The sequence below is a fragment of the Camelus ferus genome, chromosome 2 (genome assembly GCF_009834535.1).
Source record: "Camelus ferus isolate YT-003-E chromosome 2, BCGSAC_Cfer_1.0, whole genome shotgun sequence".
Lineage (NCBI taxonomy): Eukaryota > Metazoa > Chordata > Mammalia > Artiodactyla > Camelidae > Camelus > Camelus ferus.
Genome location: NC_045697.1, coordinates 66879356 through 66899464, shown reverse-complemented (window position 1 = coordinate 66899464; position 20109 = coordinate 66879356). Strand labels below are relative to the sequence as shown.

The window sequence follows — 20109 nt, the reverse complement described above, 5'->3', positions numbered from 1 at the left end:
GAAAACAGGCTTATGCCAACTCAGTCTCTTTCCTCACTGGGAAGAACTCTTTACCATGACTTTCGAGGTCAGTGTCATAGAAGCCAAGGACTGAGCCTTATTCTTGGCCTGTTTCCAGCCCAGACTTTGCACTCAAAACATGGTATTTGATTTCTTGACTTCAAGTTCTTGGGCAATAGGCAGTTGAGGTTTCTTTCAGTGGTCCTCCCTGCCAAGAAAACTGGTCATGTTCTCCATTACCCCTGGCAATCTTGTGTTGATCGTAGGAATGGGGTGTGGATTATACATTGTTGGGTACAATTACCTCCCGGAAGTCTTCTTTTAGACATCCCAGGGAGATAATTTGGACATAATGAAGATCTATAGTAATCAGATAATTACTATCGATTGCTCTTTAGATGTCTTGATGAGGTAATTAGGGTGTACTGGAAAGAAGCTAGAACTGATTGATTGGCATGACTGTAATCGCAAAGATTTCTAATTATGTTTCTTTTCTTCTAATGGCTTATAAACAAACATCATTTTAGCTTTAGAATTTGTCAGGTGCCAGGTTCACTGGGAACATCAGCTTTCTCTATTATGCTAACTAGACACCAAACATGATCAACATAAGCTCATTATGCCTTCCTGCTGAAGCAGAAGAAACCGCAATTAACCCTCCCTTTCCTTATTCGTCTTCATTTCCACACGGCCAGATTCTTGTCAAGGAATGGCGTGCGAAGTGTTGTGGGAGGGCGTTCCATGAGGAGCACGTGTAACTGTGGGCTGGTCAGATTTCAGTGGCCTGCTGGGGACCCTTGGAGCCTGCTGAGCTGCAGGCACAGCAGAGCCAGGGCATGGTGACACGACATATGTGTTGGGGTGGCTGACCGGTGCGGTGGGCTGGGGGCTGGCTGACGGCTCAGGCTTCTGTCACAAGTAATAGCTACTCATCAGCTACCAAGGTTGAATATTCTCGGTGTCAGTACTCTCAGGCATCTGGACCATGCCCGTCTCTCCATCAATGGGCTATTGCCTCATCTCTTCCATTACGCACTAATTAGAGGGGTCCCTGTCTGAGACCACAGTCCACATTACCCTCATATTCCCTGCACCTTATAGGACCTTTCAGCAGCTTGCTTTGCACAGAATAATGACTCAAAGATGATGGACGCTCAGAACCACTAAAGGAGCAATTTGAAATGAGCTGTTTCCATTTAATCAATGATGTTGGTAAGCTCTTCACTTACTAGACTACATTTCAGTGACCCCCACTCAGTTTTCCACTATGACCAGCTATCTTTGCAGGTCGGGGTTCCTAATACCTGCGTGTAGAATAGCCTGAATGATCACCTGTGGGATGGAACCCCATGCTTTCAATCATGATCTCCCCAAAGAAAAAAATCGTATTTTGTGTTTATATCTGTATAAAATCTAGTATTTTCCTGAACTCCTTAAAAAAAAAAAAGTTATAAATGGCTGCCTGTTTGCATCACTGAAACTTTTAAGGCACAAGAAGAGCAAAATGCATAGGGATGGTTCAGACAGCATAGGAGGCTCAGGATATTTTGTTCATCGATAACTTATGGTTTGCTGATGTTTGGATAATTGTAGCTGTAGTTGTAAATGCTTCATTAACTCCCATTAACTAGACTGAGGAATGGAAGTAGATGGAGAATGTATCTTCATGTTACATCTTTATAGCATAAGTAAAGTTACATAGCAAAATTTTTAATCAGCCACAGTTCTTGAGAAATGAGGTGTTTCTTAAAAAAATTTAATCTGAGTTTCTATTTAGATTAATATTTGGTGCTGAAAAAAACCTTCCTACTGTTATCAGTGTATTTTCCTCTAATAAGACATCTAATGAGCATATTTTAATTTTTTGATATTTGGGAATTGTGTAATGGATAATTTTAAGCAAAAATTTTATCTTTGTAGGTAAAAAAACTGAAACAGAAAAAGCACCCAAAACACATTTGAAATTTTTATTTGTTGGCTGGTGTTACCAATCTAAGATACGATTTATTTTTTAGTTATTTGCCCCTTTCCCTAAAAGTTCATTGAAAATCTACTTACTTACCCATTTGCCTGCATTTCTATTTTTTCTTTTATTGATGTTTCTTCCCATTTTGGTTTTGTTTGTTACTTCCCTGCATCTGACTAAATATTCCACTTGTCCGTCAGGAGGTGCAGACTGTACTGAACGTGCCCCACGACATAGTGTGATGTGGATTGCTGAAACAGCCCATGGTCAGTAAGGGCCCAGTCACATGCAAACTGACCAGGGCCTCAGCTGGTGGGAGTCGCAGGGTCTCGAGGCTGCAGAAGGGACGCCATGCGTTGCAGTTAGGTGTGGCAGGGGAGGCACACTGGGGACGCATGTCACGGAAGTGACACAGGGCAGTCATTTGCTTTTGGGCATGTCGTTGCAGGAAGTTCTGCAGCTCGAGAGACAGATGGGAGGACAGCTCCTAGAAGAACCTAAGGCTCTTCACTTCAAAGGCAGCAGCCACAACCTGCGCCTGTCCATTCATGACATTGCCCACTCCCTCTGGAAGAGCAAACTGCTGGCCAAGTACCAGGTAAGGTTCCCCAGCTGAACTAAAGGCTTGGAGACATCTCCGAGAAAGAGGGCTAGAATGATTTAGACAGAAGATACTCCCTTCCTTGAAAGTAATCCTACATCAGGACTTGCTTTGCCAAAATAGTTTGGGGTTGTGTAGGATTTTTGAAAAACACTCTAGACATACTTGAAGAAATGCTTTTTTCTTAATTCTCTTTCAGGTAAGTGTACTATCATTGTTTTATTTTTAGTAAATAAGACTTTCAAGTCCATCATTTCAGTTCATTTTCTGAGTAAAAGTTAATATGGAATGGATAACAGCCAGTCTCAAATGCTTTCATAGAAGAAAGAGAAGAACATGGTTATCCCATGTGACACAAATGAGGCCCCAGCCTGGCCGGGACAGTGTCTTTACATTGAAAATTTAGAAGGAACCTCAGCTTGGAAACTGGAGTAGCAAGTAAAAATAAACGATGGTCAGGATTTTATTAGAGAACAGCATAAAAATACTGGTCCCAAGTTCCAACGTATGTACCTGTGGGAAAAACAGGATTCTCCTCCCCTCCACCGGGCAGTCTGAGCTCTCAGGAGGCTGTGTGACGGGCTCCATAGCCTCAGAGCCCGTCCTGGGAGACAGACACACCTAGATAAGCAGGGATCCTTGTCCCCACGTGTGTAAACCCAACCCCGCACACCGCGCCACAGCTGAGCTGGCTGTGCCTTTCTGCTGTAAATCAGTGAGCATGCTAGGGGGGCTGAGGGGAAGGTTTTCAGCTGCTTTCTTACTCTCAGTCTGGTACTTAGACCGGAACTGTGGGGAACAAACCTAGTTCGCCACCAGTCTCGAACTTTGATGTGGGGGTGTGCTAGCTCTTCTGTGTAACTCAGCACTTGATTGAGAGATTGGCTTTAACTTTCTCTTTAAAACCCTCCCTTTGCTTTCTCCTTCCTCTAGTTTTGCAACTGCCATAAAACTCCACAAATCTTCCCCTTTTATGAACAATTTCTTTTGCGTAGTCATAATGGAAAATGCTGTTTTTCTAATAATGATCATCTGATATTAGCACAGGCTAAGCCTGGTTCCTCCCACCTGCCAGACTCCCTTGTACTTTGGCTGATCTCATTTAACCCCTTCCTTTCAGGTACTCTTCCTTAGTCATCTTTCACAGATGAGGAAACTGAGGCATGGAAAGCTTAAGTAACTTGCCCCAAATCACCAAGTAAGCCAGGGGAAGCAGTCTCGCTTGTACTGAATTTGGCTCCAGAGCCTCTGTTCTTAACGTGTTCTCCCATTTTTTTTTAATGTGTCACTCTTTTCTTTCCTTTACTGAGAACAAGATTCTAGGGTGGGCTCTGCATGGTTGTCTAGACCCACAGACAGTCACGTCCGTGAGAGGTTTGGTGCTCTCTAGGCCAAGAACTTTCCGTGGCAGCCCCAGCCTCTGGTTTCCAACTTGGAGTGAGTCTTGGGTTCCCCGTCCCCTGCATCATCCTTTAGACTTTCTGTGCTTTTCTCCAGGACAGCAAGGCAGGAACTCCTTCTAATGGACAATGAGTAGGATGTGTAGGTTTCATTTTGGGAATTTTCTAAACCTTAAAAAATCCCTTACGATGGCTTTGTTGTCAATGACAGAGAAGTGGCAGACTTGCTTAGGGGTATGGGTTCTGGGGCTGATTCCCTGGGCTGTGACCTCAACTCTGCCGCTTACTAGCTGTGGGACTCTGGGTAAGTTATTTAACCTCTCTGAGCCTCAGGGTTTTCATCTGAAAAGTGGGTCGGGCTGTACTTGTCCACGGGCCTGTTGTGAGGATTAAATGAGGTGATATGTGTCACAAACACTGAGACAAGCACTTGGCAGCACTGTGTCAACACTTCCATCTGTTTTAGGAAATTCCTTTCTACCATATCTGGAGTGGGTCTCAGAGAAACCTCCACTGCACGTTCACTCTGGAAAGATTTAGCCTGAACACAGTGGAGCTGGTCTGCAAGCTGTGTGTGCGGCAGGTGGAAGGAGAAGGGCAGATCTTCCAGCTCAGCTGCACCGTGTCTGAGGTGAGAGGCGCTCATCTGTCTTTGATCGATCAGGGAGGGACGGAGCTCGGGGAGGAGGAGGGGGGTGAAAAGTATCTCCACGGAGGCTCGAGGGGAAGTCCTGAAGAGCTCTCTGGAGGGCCTGCTTGTTAATAGAAAAAGAACACAAGAGAGGATCCTTTTCAAAAAACAAGCCTTTTTATATGTTGTGACATGAATTTAAGGATAATGGTTTCACTTTTTACACAGATCTGAATTTCAAGTATAAGGTTTAATTTAGGTAGCTGCACATGGAGTAACTTTCCCAAAGCTTCCCCCCTGCACCCCTGCCTCTCCTCGGAACTCGCCCACCTTGGTCTGAGTGCGTGCTGCCTGCCCCTCCTTTTCCTTTTTTCTCTGTTGAAAGGAGAAATCTCTTGGTCTCCGTGCTTTCTTATACATCAGCCTCCAAATAGAAGAGATGCCTTTTTCCCCCAGGGTGGGAGAGATGGTCCCGAAATAGAAGTAACATCTCCACATTTTCCCCCAGTGGCCGCAACATTGCTTTGCCTTGTGGTGACCCTCACTCCCTTCAGGTGGGAATTTTTATACATCCCTCTTACAGAAGTAAGTCATCACTGATGTTTAAAACTTCTCTGGATAGAAAGAGGGGGGAGGGGCTCGTGATCTTAGCGGTTACCTGGCACCCCATAGCTTGGAGTTAGAACCGTGGAAATCCTTCAGGCTGCAGGAAGAAAAGGATACAGCCGCTGGGCAGAGGCAGAGCCTTCTGGCCCATGGAGCTAAGGTGGGCCCTGCTCTCTGTGCCACATAGCACAGAACTGTCGTATTTTAGGGCTACAGCAGGACAGTGCATGATTTAAAAGACTGCTTCTCCCCGGCTGTCTCGTGCACAGTGAAGAATGAAATGTCACCACCGTGTTAGGTGTGTCTCGCTCCCCACGTAGTATTTACAGACTGTCTTCCTTAGCAAACTCAGGAGGGTGCACGTCAGCCTTGACGCCGCCGCATCCCTTTCCCACAGCCCACGAGGCGTGGCCATCGTTTCCTCCTGCCGCTTCAGGAGACTTTCGACTCATAAACAACTTTAGTCACAGACCTCAGTGACATTCACAAGGCATGATCTTGGTGTCAGGGCGCCATGGCAACCGCCGGGCCTGGCGACGTGCAGGCCTATCTCCCGGGCCCACAGCACCACCCCTGCTGGCTCGGGAGGGTGTTTTCACTTTCCAGGCCCAGCAGGCCTGCAAAGTTCAGTAACCACCCAGCTCCAGGGACAACAAAGGCTGCGGACTGTTGTGGGGGAGGAGGAGGTCTACTCCTTTGATGCTTGCTCTCTGTTCAGCGTGAGTGTCTGCTGTGTGATGAAAAGGTGGACCAGCTGCAGCTGCCTCTGAAAGCGCGCCGGTCGGTCCTGGCTCCCCCAGCAGGCTCGCCGCCGAGAGACCGTCGTATGGTCTCATCACAGCTTAAGGACTTTCTTTCTCGTGCCAATGTAGAGGAAAGATGATTTCTTTTGCAGCTTGGCAGCAGTCATCTCAGAGGCCTAGGGACAGACGAGCACATTTAACAGAGGATGACCCGAGTCAGATGACTTTGGGGATTAAGGGGCACTCTGCGGCTTTTACTTCTGGGTCACTGAGTCCCACCATTGTTGTTAGCATTTGAATGTGGTGGATGCAGCCCAGAGAGGATGAGTCGGGGGCTGATGTTGGGGAGCGAGGCTCTGCAGAGCCCTGAGGCCTGGACCCTCATCAAAAGCTCCAAGGAGGGGTGCCCTGTGATTGACAAGCCATAACTAACCAGAGAAAAGGCTCCGTCGGTGGCGTCTGTCTTCTGGACAGCGCTCCTTCCGAGGGTCACACGGCAAGCTGGCAGGTGGGCTGGGGGTGCAGTTCCAATGTTCTGTCTCCCAAGAATGAGCTGACTTTCCAGGAATGTGCTGCCCCACCCCCCAGCCACCCTCCACCCCTCATCAAGTTGCTAAAGCGACTTGGCCTCCCTAGTCAGGAGGAGGACCTGCCCCCCTCCCCAGGAGAGCAGGCTGTGCTTGACATAGACCGTAGTGATGCCAAGAGAGCCTTGGCTAGAGATGCCTTAACTAGATATAAAGCCTTTAGTCTCAGAGATGAAATTTCAGAATGAGAACGTCTAGAAGAGTTAAGAATATGGGTATGAATGAGTATCAAAATGTAAATGATGAAAGACGTTGTTTTGAGGGCATGGGGAAGTAGCAACGGGGAAGCTACTCATCACCACCGAGAGAAAAAAATGTAGAAAAGAGAAACTTAGTCTCTTCAGGACTTGTATTTTGTTTTAACTATAGACAAAGACATTACAACCCTGTTAACTACTGACCCTCGGCACTTTTGTGCACGTAAAGAACAGTAGTAAAAATGTACAGAGCCTCACTCTGCTCTCGTCATCCTGTTTCCCTCTTTTGTTTTCTATAACCTGTTCAAAACCACCCCTGGGAAAATCTAGTTTTCTAAGTGACTTCACAAAGGACTGGATTTCTCCTGGGGAGTGTTGAAAATGTGAGCCATGGCAGCTGTTTGGTTAATAGTGAAAAATCGTATGTTTAACTCAGGGAACCATAACATCAAAGACAGATGGTACCAATATCATAAACAGTTATTGTAATAAGCATTCTGTTGAGAGTAAACTCTACTTTTACCTGGAAGTAAAGGAAGAACTAATAGCAATTGAAATTACCAGATGAAATGTAAATGCATGTATGTATGTATTTTTCTTTTACCTCCAAGGCTGTTGTCAGCCACCTGATAAGACAGACAAATTCTGCCCTATTGGATTCCTTTCCTCCACACAGGCAAAGTGGCCAAGGCTGGAGACTCAGGGTTTGAAGACCCTTCACCAGGAAAGGGGGGACCACATGGAGGCGTGAGCAGGCCTCCCTGAGAGCCATGCCTGCATCAGCCAGTCTTTCCCTTTAGCACTGAACCCCGAGGGGAGCCATGCCCTTCGCCATGTCCAGCTGGAACGAAGCTCATTGCTGCTCCAGGAGGTGGACTTCTATCAGGATCTGGCTTCCTCCTCTGTGCAAGAAAAAAATGTATCATTTTAACAACTATGCACTGAATAGCTTCCATGTGCTAGGCACTTCCCTGAGGATCAGAGAAGTTCTGAAGATGACAAAAGTACTCTCACGGCCAAGAGACTTGGGAAGTCAAAGGACGTAACACAAGTACAACCAGCAGGCAGATGCGGATGGTGGGAACTGTGGGAAGTGCTCCAGGTCGATGGCTTTGGGTGGCTCTGCTTCAGGAAGATGCTTTCTGGTCCAGGCTTTGAGGGGGGTTACTTGACAGAGATGCAGGGAGAGGGCACAAGAACTGGCAGAGGGACATCCTTGAGAGAGGCCCTGGAAACAGGGAATGTCCTGTCTGAGGAGACTGAGTTGTGGTCAAGGCAACCTGAGGAAGGTGGGCAGATTTTCTGGTGCTGGGAGCACCTGGGGCCTCAGACCAGCCGACCAGGCAGGTTGTGCAAGTGGCCCTCAGCGCCTGGTCAGGGGAGCCCTGAGTGAGCAAGAGAGGCGTCAGCTCTGGGCTTTAGGAAGCTGAGTTTGGCCGAAGGGATAGATAACAGTAAGCAGCCAGGAGTGATTGTGGCCAAAATCTGGGGACACGAGAAGCCAGCAGGACTTCAAAGTGGGCGAGGGCGCTAAGCTGTGGGTATACCTCGGATTTCTCTACGCCTCTGCCCACCCCAACCTGTACCTTATTTTATATCCAGTATAAGTCTTGGGCACTTGGGGCAGACATCCCCATGTCCATTGAAAACCACAGTCATGTGCCTTCATGTCACTCTTCTGGTCCCCGTTGTTTAAGCTCTGTGCCTTTGAGGTGAAGAACCCTCTGTCCTCGCAGTCCCTTGCCCCGGGATGGACTCTGCAGTGCGACTGCATAGGTCTCACTGTGAGCCCTGGCTGCTATCGCGGAACGTGGAGCACACCATCCAGTGACACTGGGACACAGACAGCGGCCCCCGCCGGGCAGGATTATCGAAGGATGGGAGGCTCCAGGCAAGAGTGGCAGTGACCTCTGAGCTGAACGCTCTGCAAGACCTTTGAGACTTCCTGGTGGCTGGAACTGCATGTGGCTACTTTATCCTCCAGCAACTAATTATGTACACCAAGGAGTTACCTGCTTTGAAAAAAAAGAGAGATGACATTTAAAGTAGATTAAGTGGATTTTCTTTTATTGCTTTAATAGTTCCCAGGCAACATTTGTTTTTGCTCTTCCAACTAGCAGAAGTGATCAGAAAATGATTAGAGTTTCTCCTGCAGATGAATTTCAGATTTTGCATTTGTGCTGTTTTATGAGCTGAAACTATCTTAAGAGCCAATTTATGGTTTTCTCTACTAAAATTAGATTAAAAAAAAAAAAAGGGCATACCAGCGACTGGAGAATTCCATTAGCAACTTGCCCTGAGGCAAGGTACTATGTTCACCATTTTCTTTTGAAAAATTAGTCTTAATTTGACACCATTTAGGGGAGAGCCGTGTTCCATTTCATTCAACAAGGGCAGAACTGAGCTATCTCCTAGAAAGGTTAGAGGGAGAATTTACTGGAGCATTTGCCCAGGGCATTCCCCGCAGGGTCAGACAGTCTCTGGACTCTCAGATCTGTTCATTCTCAAAGAACTGCCCTTTTGAACAGTTCTCCGCTCCTAAAATCGAAACCCCTACGAGTATTGATATTTCCTCCCTCACCCTAGAGAATCCTGTTAGAAAAGCTGTTCCTGAATTACACCTGAGCTTTCTATCTAGCCTAGCCCTTACGGAAGCCCCATAAATCCAAGGCTGTGCAAAGTCAGCTCAAAGTGTACCTCTCCCTCTCAGCCAGGTCACAGAGAATCACGACTTCCGTTTCAGAAGAAGCTGTTCTTACTGAGGAGGATAACAGCCCTCATCTCTCCTTACCACTCAAAGCACAGCGTTCTGTTGCGAGGTTCAGTAAGGATTGCTTTTGTCTTCAGAAATAACGCTGTGTTGTTCCTGTGCCTGAACTACAGGAACCTACTGGCACTGATCTGCCTCTGCTGGATCCAGCCAGCACCATCACCACCATGACGGGCCCCAGCGCTTTCAGCATCCCTCCGCCGATCCGGCAGAAGCTCTGCAGCAGCCTGGACGCCCCGCAGACGAGGGGTCATGACTGGAGGATGCTGGCCCACAAGCTAAACCTGGACAGGTGGGTGTGGCCGGGCTCCAGGACTTGTAACTGTCAGGCTGTTTTGGGCAACATTCCTTTTTTTCCACCTGTAGATTTACTTACTTTCCATTCCACCAACATGTATTAAGCTCTTACCTTGTATCTGGCACTGTGGTCTTGCAGACACGTTGAGAGACATCCTGGGCTTATCTGATGTATTTAAGGATCAAGTTTTGTAGTCCACTTTGCAAAGCTGGGGAGTTAAGTCCTCCTAAATAATACATCCGTTCAGTAGCTATTGTCCCTCCTCTGTTGAGTAGGACCTAATGCTGGATGGGTAAGTAACGTGCTAAACACAGCATTGCTATTAAGTTATAAAAAGACCTCAGGAGCTGCTTTGTAGGACGTTGCCATCACTACCAACCAAAAGGCGTGGCGTGACTTGTCAAAGATGCTCAGAGCCTGGGCTGGAAAGAAAACATATGTCTCTTGATTTCCTGTTTAGGATGTGACCCGTAGACATCTTGTCTCTTAAATTATCTTACTCAGAGTTGAGGTTAACAAAGTTAAACATCACGTCTCCTGTCTGGGGCTGATGTAATTAAGAGCGAGCTAGTTATTTAGGATGGCTCACTGTAAGCAACAGTTTCTCAAGTGGGACCAGGATGCTTAAAGAAATGCAGACACAAAGAGGTTTAGTAAAAACTGAAAGGAAACTAGGTCCATAAATCACACCATTCAGGACATCTTCCCATTACCATTTACAGGTACTTGAATTACTTTGCCACCAAATCAAGCCCAACTGGTGTCATCCTGGATCTTTGGGAAGCACAGAACTTCCCAGATGGAAACCTGAGTGTGCTGGCAGCTGTCTTGGAAGAAATGGGAAGACACGAAACAGTAGTGTCTCTCGCAGCCGAAGGGCAGTATTGACCCAGGCTGGAGCTGAAAGTGCAGGACGAGAATCACAGGGGCTGCGGCCGCCCAGGGGAGTGCAGCTGAGCAGGAAGCCCAGCCTGGACCAGTGAGCGCCACAGGCCAGGCCGCAGCAGAGAGAAGGCAGGCAGGTGACTGCCGCTACCCATGGCCGCCCGGCTTGGACGTCGTCACCGGAGCTAAGAACAGTTGTACAAATGTGTATCTTGAATTTAGAAATCAACCTAATTTTCCTCTTAGTTGGGCTGTATGCTGTGTGGTACAGGATCTTACAGTTTCCTAGGAAACGCTTTTTATTGCTATCCAGATATATGGATAAACTTTCTTAACAAACCCAGTTTCTACAAACGTTGTTTACATCAAATTGGACAGGGATGCAGACATTGTCCATGGCTCGTTCTATTTTTGTTTAAATCATTTGGAGTTGAAGCTGTGGATGGTTTGCTGTGTCTCTCTCAGATTAGTAATTTACAGAGACATCACAGACTTTTCCTACAAATCGTGTGCATCAAGTGTCTCAGATAACCTTCCCATCAGTGTTCTGTTTCTAGAACTTGTAGAACCCATGTTACTGTCTGTATCAGGGACATGGGGAATCTAAGTGTAAAGGAGAAATAGCTAAAACACCTTATTCCCTGAGGGCGCCCACCTCCTACCCTTGGGGAGTAAAGCTGTAGCCTCGCAGGAAGACAGTGATTCATGTTCAGCCACACAAACAAGCGTTTCTTCACAACATGTGTGTTTGTAATATGCAATTTGAAGTGTTTTTTTAAAGGTATTATCATTATTATTATTGATGAGTATTTACAAGTATTCTAGTACAAGGATTTTCTTTAACTTCTGTTTTGTTAGCAGTACTGTTAGCGTTTAGCTATTGACTAGATCCGCGCACCTTCTCACGCAACAGGGTGGGCGTGGTCACCATTTTAATTAAACAGGCGTCGCTTCCTTGACCTCTTACCTTTCTCCCACCGCTCTGTCCTGGAAAGGTGGTCCATGCGTGCTGACTTCATCAGTCTGTTCTTTCCACTTGCTCAGGAAGGGGCTTTGTCCTGAGTCTTGTCATGGGACGCACCTCCAGGAAAGCTCACTTGGTATTGTGGTCACGTGGCCCCACACGCCGCCTGTTGGTCCTCTGTCTGCTGTGGAGGCAGTGTGGTTGGAGGGACAGCTTCTGACCTGGAAATCAAGAAACCAGTTCTCATTCTGGGTTTGTTGTTGCCTAGCTGTGCTACCTTGGGAGAGTCGTTTACCCTCGCTGGACCTCAGTCTCCTTACCTGTAAAAGGAAGGGGTAGGATTAGATCCACTCAAGGTTCAAAAATGCTGGACTTCCACTGTGATGCCTCCAGTCTCATTCATCACTGTGAAGATCACAATGGACGCTGACCTGGATCATTTAAAGAATCACCCTGTCTTTTGCCCAGGCTACATTATGCCTTTCAAGTAGCTCCAACTTTGAAGATGATTATTCTAACTTGTAACATATTTGTTATGCTTTCAAGTCTCGTCTTTGTGTCATTGCATCATGCTGTTCACCCGGAGATGACATCTCTTAATCATCACTTTCTTTCCTCTCTTGGGACCACTTGCCTTTCTGACTAGTTGCAAATTATGTTCTATTACTGTTTTGGTTAAAAATTTTTTAATTAAAAAAATTTTTTAACTGAAAAATAGTCAGTCATCAGACTACTTTTTGTAACTATGATATTTCCTTAGGACCACAGGCTCTTTGTTTTAACACAGAGACACCATTCATTCAGCAGGTGGGAAATAAAGAGTCAAGACTGAACAACAAGCACCCGTACGTATGAATCAGAACTTTCAAAACATACCTGTGGTTTACTTTTGGGCTGAAGGTATCGAGATTGCTGGCTGGATTTGATTTAGAAATAATGTTATACATTTTTCCCCTTCTTTCCACATATAATTTCCTCTCCTAACTATTTTGGTAACTTTTGATATTCCCAGGTTCTTCCATCCTCATCATTGAGAAACTTAATACTTTGATAGGGAGCTTTTTCTTTCATACCTTTCATTTCTTATCTTCTGTCTCAGAGATACAGCCCAGTCTCTCTTTCAGGCCACTCCCTGTACCACATATAAAAATACATTACACTGGTTGTGAAAGGGAAAGACTGCACGAATAAACAAGTTCAGTGGATAGTAATACATTTACAGCAATGCGTATGTGACCAAAAGACAGTAAAGCTATTCTACATAGAACAAATTTTAAATATATAATTTTTAAAAATGAGGAGGAGAAAAGAAAGTTATTGTCCACTGCTGCATCTTGAAATAACTTCTCAAGATTGCTTATTACTGGTTTGGGCCACTCTCATCTGTGGAAGTCAACAATTAGAAATCTTTAAAAAAAAAAAAAAAAAAGCAAAGAGTAGAAAGGAGCAAATAGATAGTATCCAGATAAATCAATTTCAAAACTGACTTAAAAAATCATCAACAGAAATACAGAAGCTAGCAGGAACTGCATTTTCGCAGCCATTGAGGGCCTGAGGGGTTCCCTTCAGGTGCTTCGTGGTTTTTGGTTCTACTTCTCAGCGCCTGAAACGGGACGCACAGTTGATTCCCTGTAAGTGAGGCACTTACCTGTCATGGACCCCATCACGTCATGTTCCCTGTCAACTGAATGTCCATGTCCGTACGTCCAACACATCATTTACATCAAATAATTTTCACTGCAAGTTCTGATTTCCTTCTTGTAAGGAGTGAAGTACCAGCTGTTAGGTTGCTCTCAAATGCAGAAGGTGCAGACTCAACAGTCCAGCACATGGGGAGTTACTTCATCAGCCCTTCTGTGACACGTCCTGCCTTTAATTCCTAGCGCTTCTATGTAGCTTGTGAGGAAAGAGCTGCTGACTTCATCTGGAAGGAAAAAAAAAAATCTGCCACTTGTGCCTGGTGCCATCTAGTGGTGGACAACACTATCTACCCTGAGTTTGGTAGAAAAACTCAGGAAAAGCTGTCTGACAAAAGAAAAGAAAAGAAAACCTGTAGAGTCAACAGGACCTTTATGACAAACAGGTGTGGGGAAAGGCTCACTTCAAGTACAGTTGTCTTATTCTCACATTTTTTCACTTGAATTTCCCATATCAAAAATTATGTCATTATGAACCTAGTATGTTACTCATTGATACACAACATGTCTCAAGTTGGATTTTGGTTATAGAAATTATCGAAATACATATAAATCTTTACAAAACAGTTTTTAAAGAGTTGTTCTTAACACATATTTTTCATTGGGCTTTGTGTGTTTTAAATCATCTTTTAGTTCTCTAACAATTAGTTTTGGAGTGGAAAAAGCATCCATGTAGAAATAAGTTTTATATATGCAAATGAAAGTACTATGTCCAGTGAAGCGAAAATTGTGGTTGTTACTCAAGAAGAAATTAGCTTCCTTTCTTCTGAATTTGGAGATCTAAAGGCAGAGGTTTCATTCTGTTTTCATTTTCCTCTCACCAAATTCATGCAGATTTCCTTAAAGTGATCTGGGAGGAACAGAAGTTAGATTCAGAACTGATAACTAGGCACAAGGCGATGCCAAACGTGTAACACCGAGGCGCTCACAGCCAACAGCCTTTTCATAAACAGCATGAACACAGGCGGGGCTGCTCACCTCAGCTACGCAGAAAAATCCCCATCCTCACATGAGCCATGTAAGCGCCTCCAAAGCAGGGCCGCATTTGGGGTGAGACGTCCGTGACTGAAGTGCATAGCCATCAGCCATTTTTATATATACTGTTACTTTATAGACTTTAGTCTCCCAGCATTCAAACCATAGAACCGTTCTTCAGGGAGACTTCATGGAGACTGAGTCCACAGCTCCCTGGAATCCACAGTCAGCAGTGTTTTCACAGAGGTGTTTCTCCTGTAAGTGAAATGCCTTCAAAGTAAACATCCCAATGGTAGAATCGAGATTTCTGACTTCTGGAGAGGAGCAGACAAGGCTCTTGCTGTGCTCCTGGTCTGCTTTCCCCTCCGGCAGTAACGTCCGGGGAAGGCAGCAGCTGAACACCTGTCTCCCCAGAATTCACAAGCCTTTGCCGCTACACGCTCCACCCCCATGGAGGCAAAGAAAGTAAAAGTACTGACCTGCCGGAGAGCGTCAAGTAGGTGGAAGACATTCACTTGTCGAGTTTTCAGTCTTCAGCTTGAATGGGAGCTTTGGCTTTTGCTGAACAGTTCTCGACAAGTTAGCAGTTTCGCACGGAGAAGCTCAGTGCAAGGCCAAAGCCGATGAGAGACAGGATGGCTGGAAACAGCCAAAGTGAAGTTAGGTTTTATCCATCTTCTTTGAGAACAGAGGAGCTTTTGTGAATCAGAATGCCTTTGCTCAAAGCCAGTTATTTGTAAAGATGATTATAAGGGTCAAGGAGCATTAGATTTTATGGATCCCATAAGGAAAATATTTTTATTATTGATTATCTCAAAGAAATACAACATTGATTTACCTTTCGAGTGCCTCATAGGACCAACTATTACACTTTGCTTCTTTGGATTGTTTCTGTGTGTGTATTTTTTTTAAACCTGACTGAGCTAGTGTTGACTGAAATCCTTAGAACTTTGCCTCTGTGCAATGGAGTGCTATTTCTTTACCCTAAGAAATCCATCTGTTTAATCTCTGGCTGTAATGATCACTTTGAAATAGTTCCCTTGCATCGCTAATGATCTTTTTAATGGAATAACGCATAAGGGGAATAAATACATAGTAACCGTTGTTAAATTAAGCCTGTGTCCATACAGGTCAAGTAAGCCAAATGGAATCATAAATATTTCCAGAATTCATGACTGAAAATCAACTATTTTTGAAAAGTAGGGAGATGGCCTTGTATGTCACCGGGCGAGTCTCCCCTCAGACTAACAATTAACTTCCTGATCCTTTAGTCTTATCAGCCTTGTGTGATCGCCCTCATTTTCAGAAATACTACTCTAAACATCTGTCTTCAGAAGAGTTCATGGCTCTCTTTACAGTGGGCTTGTCACCTCCCTGTGTTGATCTCCAGGTGGGATATTAATGGGCTCATTCAACCACATGTAACATACACGCCTCGCCCTATTTTAACACAGACAGGGGAGGTGCTGCCAGGAGGGCAGACAGACAGGCCTGCACAAATGCACGAGCACACAAAACCAAGCGGGTGTCAGAGGCTGCTTCCCAGCCTGCCGTGTACTTACACTCTTGCACAGCGCAGAGGTCTGTCCAGAGATCTTCCGGAATCCCAAGTCAGGAATCCTTGCAGAACGTCACAAGAGTCTTGGCCTACCAGCTGTTGAGTAGAAAACAAGAACGGTGCCCTGAGATACAGTCAGCTGCCCACCAGCTGAAGGCTCTGCTCCTGTACACCAGCCTTCTAACATGCCATTTCAGATTGTGCCTCAGCGAAAGGATGCATTGCTGAAGGCCATTAACACTTCAGGATCTTTTACAAATATGCTTGAATCCTACATGCCAACCTTAAATTCCAAAGGTCTGCTGGGCTTGGCACTAATCAGAGCTGCTGCTAAACCCGATGGCATCGACCTGGGGTGAAATAACGCTCAGTTCTGGAGTTCAGAACGTGAGTCGTAGGCAAATTTTGCTGATCAGCAGCCTAAGAATTGATGAGCCCTTGACCTCTGATCATCAGCACAACCTCAGAGAATCATGGCCTGAGCTGTGTGTCCTGGATGTTATGCCTGTTTAGAACAGCATGAAAGAGCACAAAATCTACAGCCAGCGGGAAATGCCTTCGCCCTTGTATGTGCTCAGAGTCCCTATGACACCTGTAAACATAGGGGTATACATTCAAATGCACACTCCTCCAGGCTTTGGGAAAGAAAGAGGACAGCTGATCAGGACAAGCTGAGTGCGATTTGCATTCTCCCCTTCGCCCCTTCCCAGGCCGCCCCTTGGAAGGGATTCCCTCACTCTCCAGACAGAATGCACTGTAGCCCAGTGGCAGGGAATATCACCTCTGTGTGTGCGTGTGTATGTATGTGTGTGTTGGATGTCACAGTGTTGTATGTGTTCACTGAGTTTAATGTTGACCTGTTGCAAGTTGGTGACCTCCCTCTTCGCCCTTTCTAAAGAGGAGAAGCAGAGTGTGTCAGAGGAAACTCCCCAGCAGTCCGCTGTGAAGGGCGTGTCGGGCACCTGCTATTCCCCGTGGAACAGTTCAACCGCAGAAATGTCAGATTAAGGTTCTGTGCTTGGTTGGATTTCTTTCTTTAAACACGACAACACAAGCTTGGCTTTTCAGATACAGAACACTTCTTTTGTGGTGGAGTTCCCTCCTGCTGCACCTTCTATGCAATTCCTTTTCCAGAAGCTCCCCAGCGGACGCGTGCTCTCTGGGCGACCTGTCCGCTGCGGGGGTGAGGGATGCCCGCCTGGCCGTGCCTCTCCCCTCTCGCCGGCTGCCTCTCCCCGTCTTTCCTGCAGACCCTGGGTTTGTAAATTTGCCTGCATTTATTCTGTCAGCCACCATGTATAAAATGTAAGGAAGAATTTTTAGACAGGTAATAAATTATATTTATAAGCAACAGAGAGTCCCGCCTCCCTGTTTCTTTGTAATAAAGCCTCCTCTGTGTGAAGACTCACACTGTGTTCCTTCAGTAGGACAGAAAGCCTCCTGGATTCTGCAGGGATGGTCATCACAGCCTCTCCGGGGGCCACAATGAGGTTCTAGAACGATGCTTCTCGGGCCTCTCCACACTCGGAATCACCCTAGGAGATCTAAAAAAATACCACTGCTGGGACCTCACTCTTAGAGAATCTTAATTCATGGGTCTGGGGTGTAGCCTGGGCGGTGGGAGTTTTCTAAGCTCCCAGGAGACCAGTGAGCAGTTAAGGGGGAGAAGGACGTCTGGGGACGGCTGGTCAGGAGGCCCCAGGGAGGAGGAGTGGGAGCCCAACGCTCTGAGACCCCAACTTAAAGGAAGTCTGCAAACAGCCGCACCGGCAGGTAGGAAATGAATGGGGCACCGGGAACGGGAGGCCCAGGCAGGCCTGTTCAACTTGCTCCAGGACAGCCAGCCCCCCTGTTCAGGGTGATGAGCCAGAGAAAGTCTCCAAGTGCGCAGTGGACACACGGTGGCCCCGTCCTTAGTGAGAGGACTGTGCGGGCTGCTCCCGCCCCAGCCCCTCCTCAGCCTCACAGCCTCGGGGAGCAGCGGTGCCCCCGGACCTCAGACTCAGTCCAGCCCGGTCACAGAGCTGGCTGTGTGTCGGGGCTGAGGAAGTGGTGGCCACACGTGAAGTGGAACCTGGGTAAAAGAGAGGGGAGGAGTGGGTCCCGCGGCTGGGAATTTAGCTCCATTCGAAGAATAGAAATTCAAAGAACAAAACAGCACTGTGCACAGCAAGCTCACAGTGGCGCAGACTCAGCCCACAACCGTCCGCTGGGCCCTGCTTTGGAGGCCGGGATTCCCATAGGGAAAACCAAACCCAGCAAAGGGTGCACACACCCTCCAAGTCAAGTCCGTGAGGCCCCTGCCTGAGCCCCTGTCTGGTTGCGGTCACTGGAAAGTTCTGGGACATGGGCTCTCTGCAGCAGCACAGGCCGGCTCAGACCCTCCTCAGCCCAGGGCTCCCTCCAGCCAGTGAATGCCACCACCCAGGGCAGGAACTGCTCTGCAGGGAGAGAGGTTCTGAGAGCGGGGTCACCTGTGCCCTGCTGTGACCTGAAGGAACCAAGGTTGCAACTTAAAAGTCCCAAGAGAAGACCCTATTCACCTCAGCTGGGATTTACTATCCATCGGCCTTTGAGTCCTGGGAGGCCCACAGCATACAGGAGAGGGGTGCAGGGAGGGTGGGAGGGATGTCCCCACAGCGGACTCTGGCTTGTTGTAAATGTCGCTAGCTTTACATCCTGTGAAACTAACGCCAGGGAGGAGAGCAGCATTTACGAGCACCTGCTGTGAGCCTGGCCCGAGTCACCACGCGCTTCACACAGTCACCCCGCCTATTCCTCCCAAGAGCCCTGCGAGGCGGGGACCGTGGTCCCAGTGTACTGCCCCAGAACTGAGAAAGTGAAACCATGGGTGGGAGTAAAATCTGAGTCCTAATGCTAGGGACGAATTCTCTGGGCAAAAGTGCAGCTGCCTAAACACGGCCAATCACACAAAAACCAGGGAGCCCCTGGTAACTGAGATGCACACTTTCCTGTGCTGTCCGTGCCCAACCCGTGCTGGGTTCCCTCTCTCCTCACCCGCCTCCCAAGGACGCCCTCCAAACCACGCTTTCCACTCTGCCCTCCAGGATGTCCAGTCCCTGGAAAAATAATCTAACACTTTCCCCCTCTCCCTGCAGAGGGTTTTCTCTTCTCAGGGGCACTGGCTCAGAAACCCCAGCAACACTCTCGTGGTCCCACACCCCAGGACCTCACAGCTGCGGGGAGGACAGGGTCTTTCTCATACTGTTAGGCTGCTTCCAGGTCACCGCCCATGCACAGAGCCCTGCTCCCCCGTACGTCAGGCCAGCAGGCCCCACCAGCCTGTCTCCGCTTCCGCCCCGCTGCTTCTGCAGCCCTGGAGAATCTCACCTCACAACCTTCTCGTCACTGGACTGCCGCCATCCCCGGAGGCTTCAAAATCCAGAGACAGATCTGCAGGCCTGGCATTTGGCTTCCTCTTTCATCACCAACAATCTTGTCTGCTAACTAAATCCGCCCACCCCTCTAGTCACACCTTCAGCCTGTCCTCAGTCCGGCTGCTCCGTCTTTGGAATCCTGACTCTGAACACAGCCCCCTTCCCAGGAACTGCGCCCACACCCCCTCCACCCCCTCCACCCCGGCGCAGCTCCCTGTCCTTTGACCTGCTTCTTTCAGCCTATCAGCTGCCTCCTCTTTCATCACCTCCCACCCCTGGACCACGTGAGCCACCCCCGAGGGTGGTAATTCTGATCTCCCACGACCCTTGCCACCTGGGCCTGATGCCTTGCGCCTCCCGCGAATGAATCCAGGCCACAGTCTCCACTGCCTGTTTTGGGTCACTGATGAAAAAGTAAAGTCATAAAGCTTCACAAAGTCTGCAGTAACAGCTACTATTCAGTAGTAGTTGAGTGCTCACCTCATGCTTGGCGCATGGATCATTTCACTTCCTCTTCAGAACTGACGCACACAGCAGAGAGAAGTATTGTTCTTATCTGCAAGGGAAGCAAATTGAGTCAAGAGGTCAAAACATGCCCAGTGTCACAGAACCGAGCGGATGAGCACGCCTGGACTCACGTGGCTGCCTGAGGGTCCAGAGGCCACAGCTCAGCCACTGAGCCACGCAGTTAGTGCCCCTGGCGTGGCCACCATCCCTCTGTGATCGCCCACAACGCAATTGTAAACCTTGTCACTCCTGTCAGACCACCGACTTCTCCACCTTTCCTCTCTCCCCACAGACAACTGTGCCTCCGAACCAGACAGAACAGGAGC

At 47.5% G+C, this 20109-nt stretch overlaps 1 protein-coding gene and 1 long non-coding RNA gene across 3 annotated transcripts in view; one reads left to right on the top strand and one right to left on the bottom strand.

Annotated features, from left to right (window-relative positions):
• The window catches only part of UNC5C (unc-5 netrin receptor C), a 339287-nt gene extending 326924 nt beyond the window's left edge, over nucleotides 1-12363 (top strand). For both annotated transcript variants that reach the window (XM_006192262.3, XM_006192261.3), the window contains 4 exons: nucleotides 2415-2564; nucleotides 4434-4598; nucleotides 9615-9793; nucleotides 10522-12363. In XM_006192262.3, the coding sequence (XP_006192324.1) occupies nucleotides 2415-2564; nucleotides 4434-4598; nucleotides 9615-9793; nucleotides 10522-10687 (660 nt within the window). In that variant the 3' untranslated portion in view covers nucleotides 10688-12363. The remainder of the gene's footprint in view (nucleotides 1-2414; nucleotides 2565-4433; nucleotides 4599-9614; nucleotides 9794-10521) is intronic.
• On the bottom strand, nucleotides 8196-15546 carry LOC106730606. The gene is made up of 4 exons (XR_004312647.1): nucleotides 13297-15546; nucleotides 11652-11869; nucleotides 9911-10221; nucleotides 8196-8743 (listed from the first exon to the last, which is right to left on the bottom strand). It is a non-coding gene; the product is annotated as an uncharacterized LOC106730606 (long non-coding RNA).
• Nucleotides 15547-20109: the final 4563 nt, after the last annotated feature.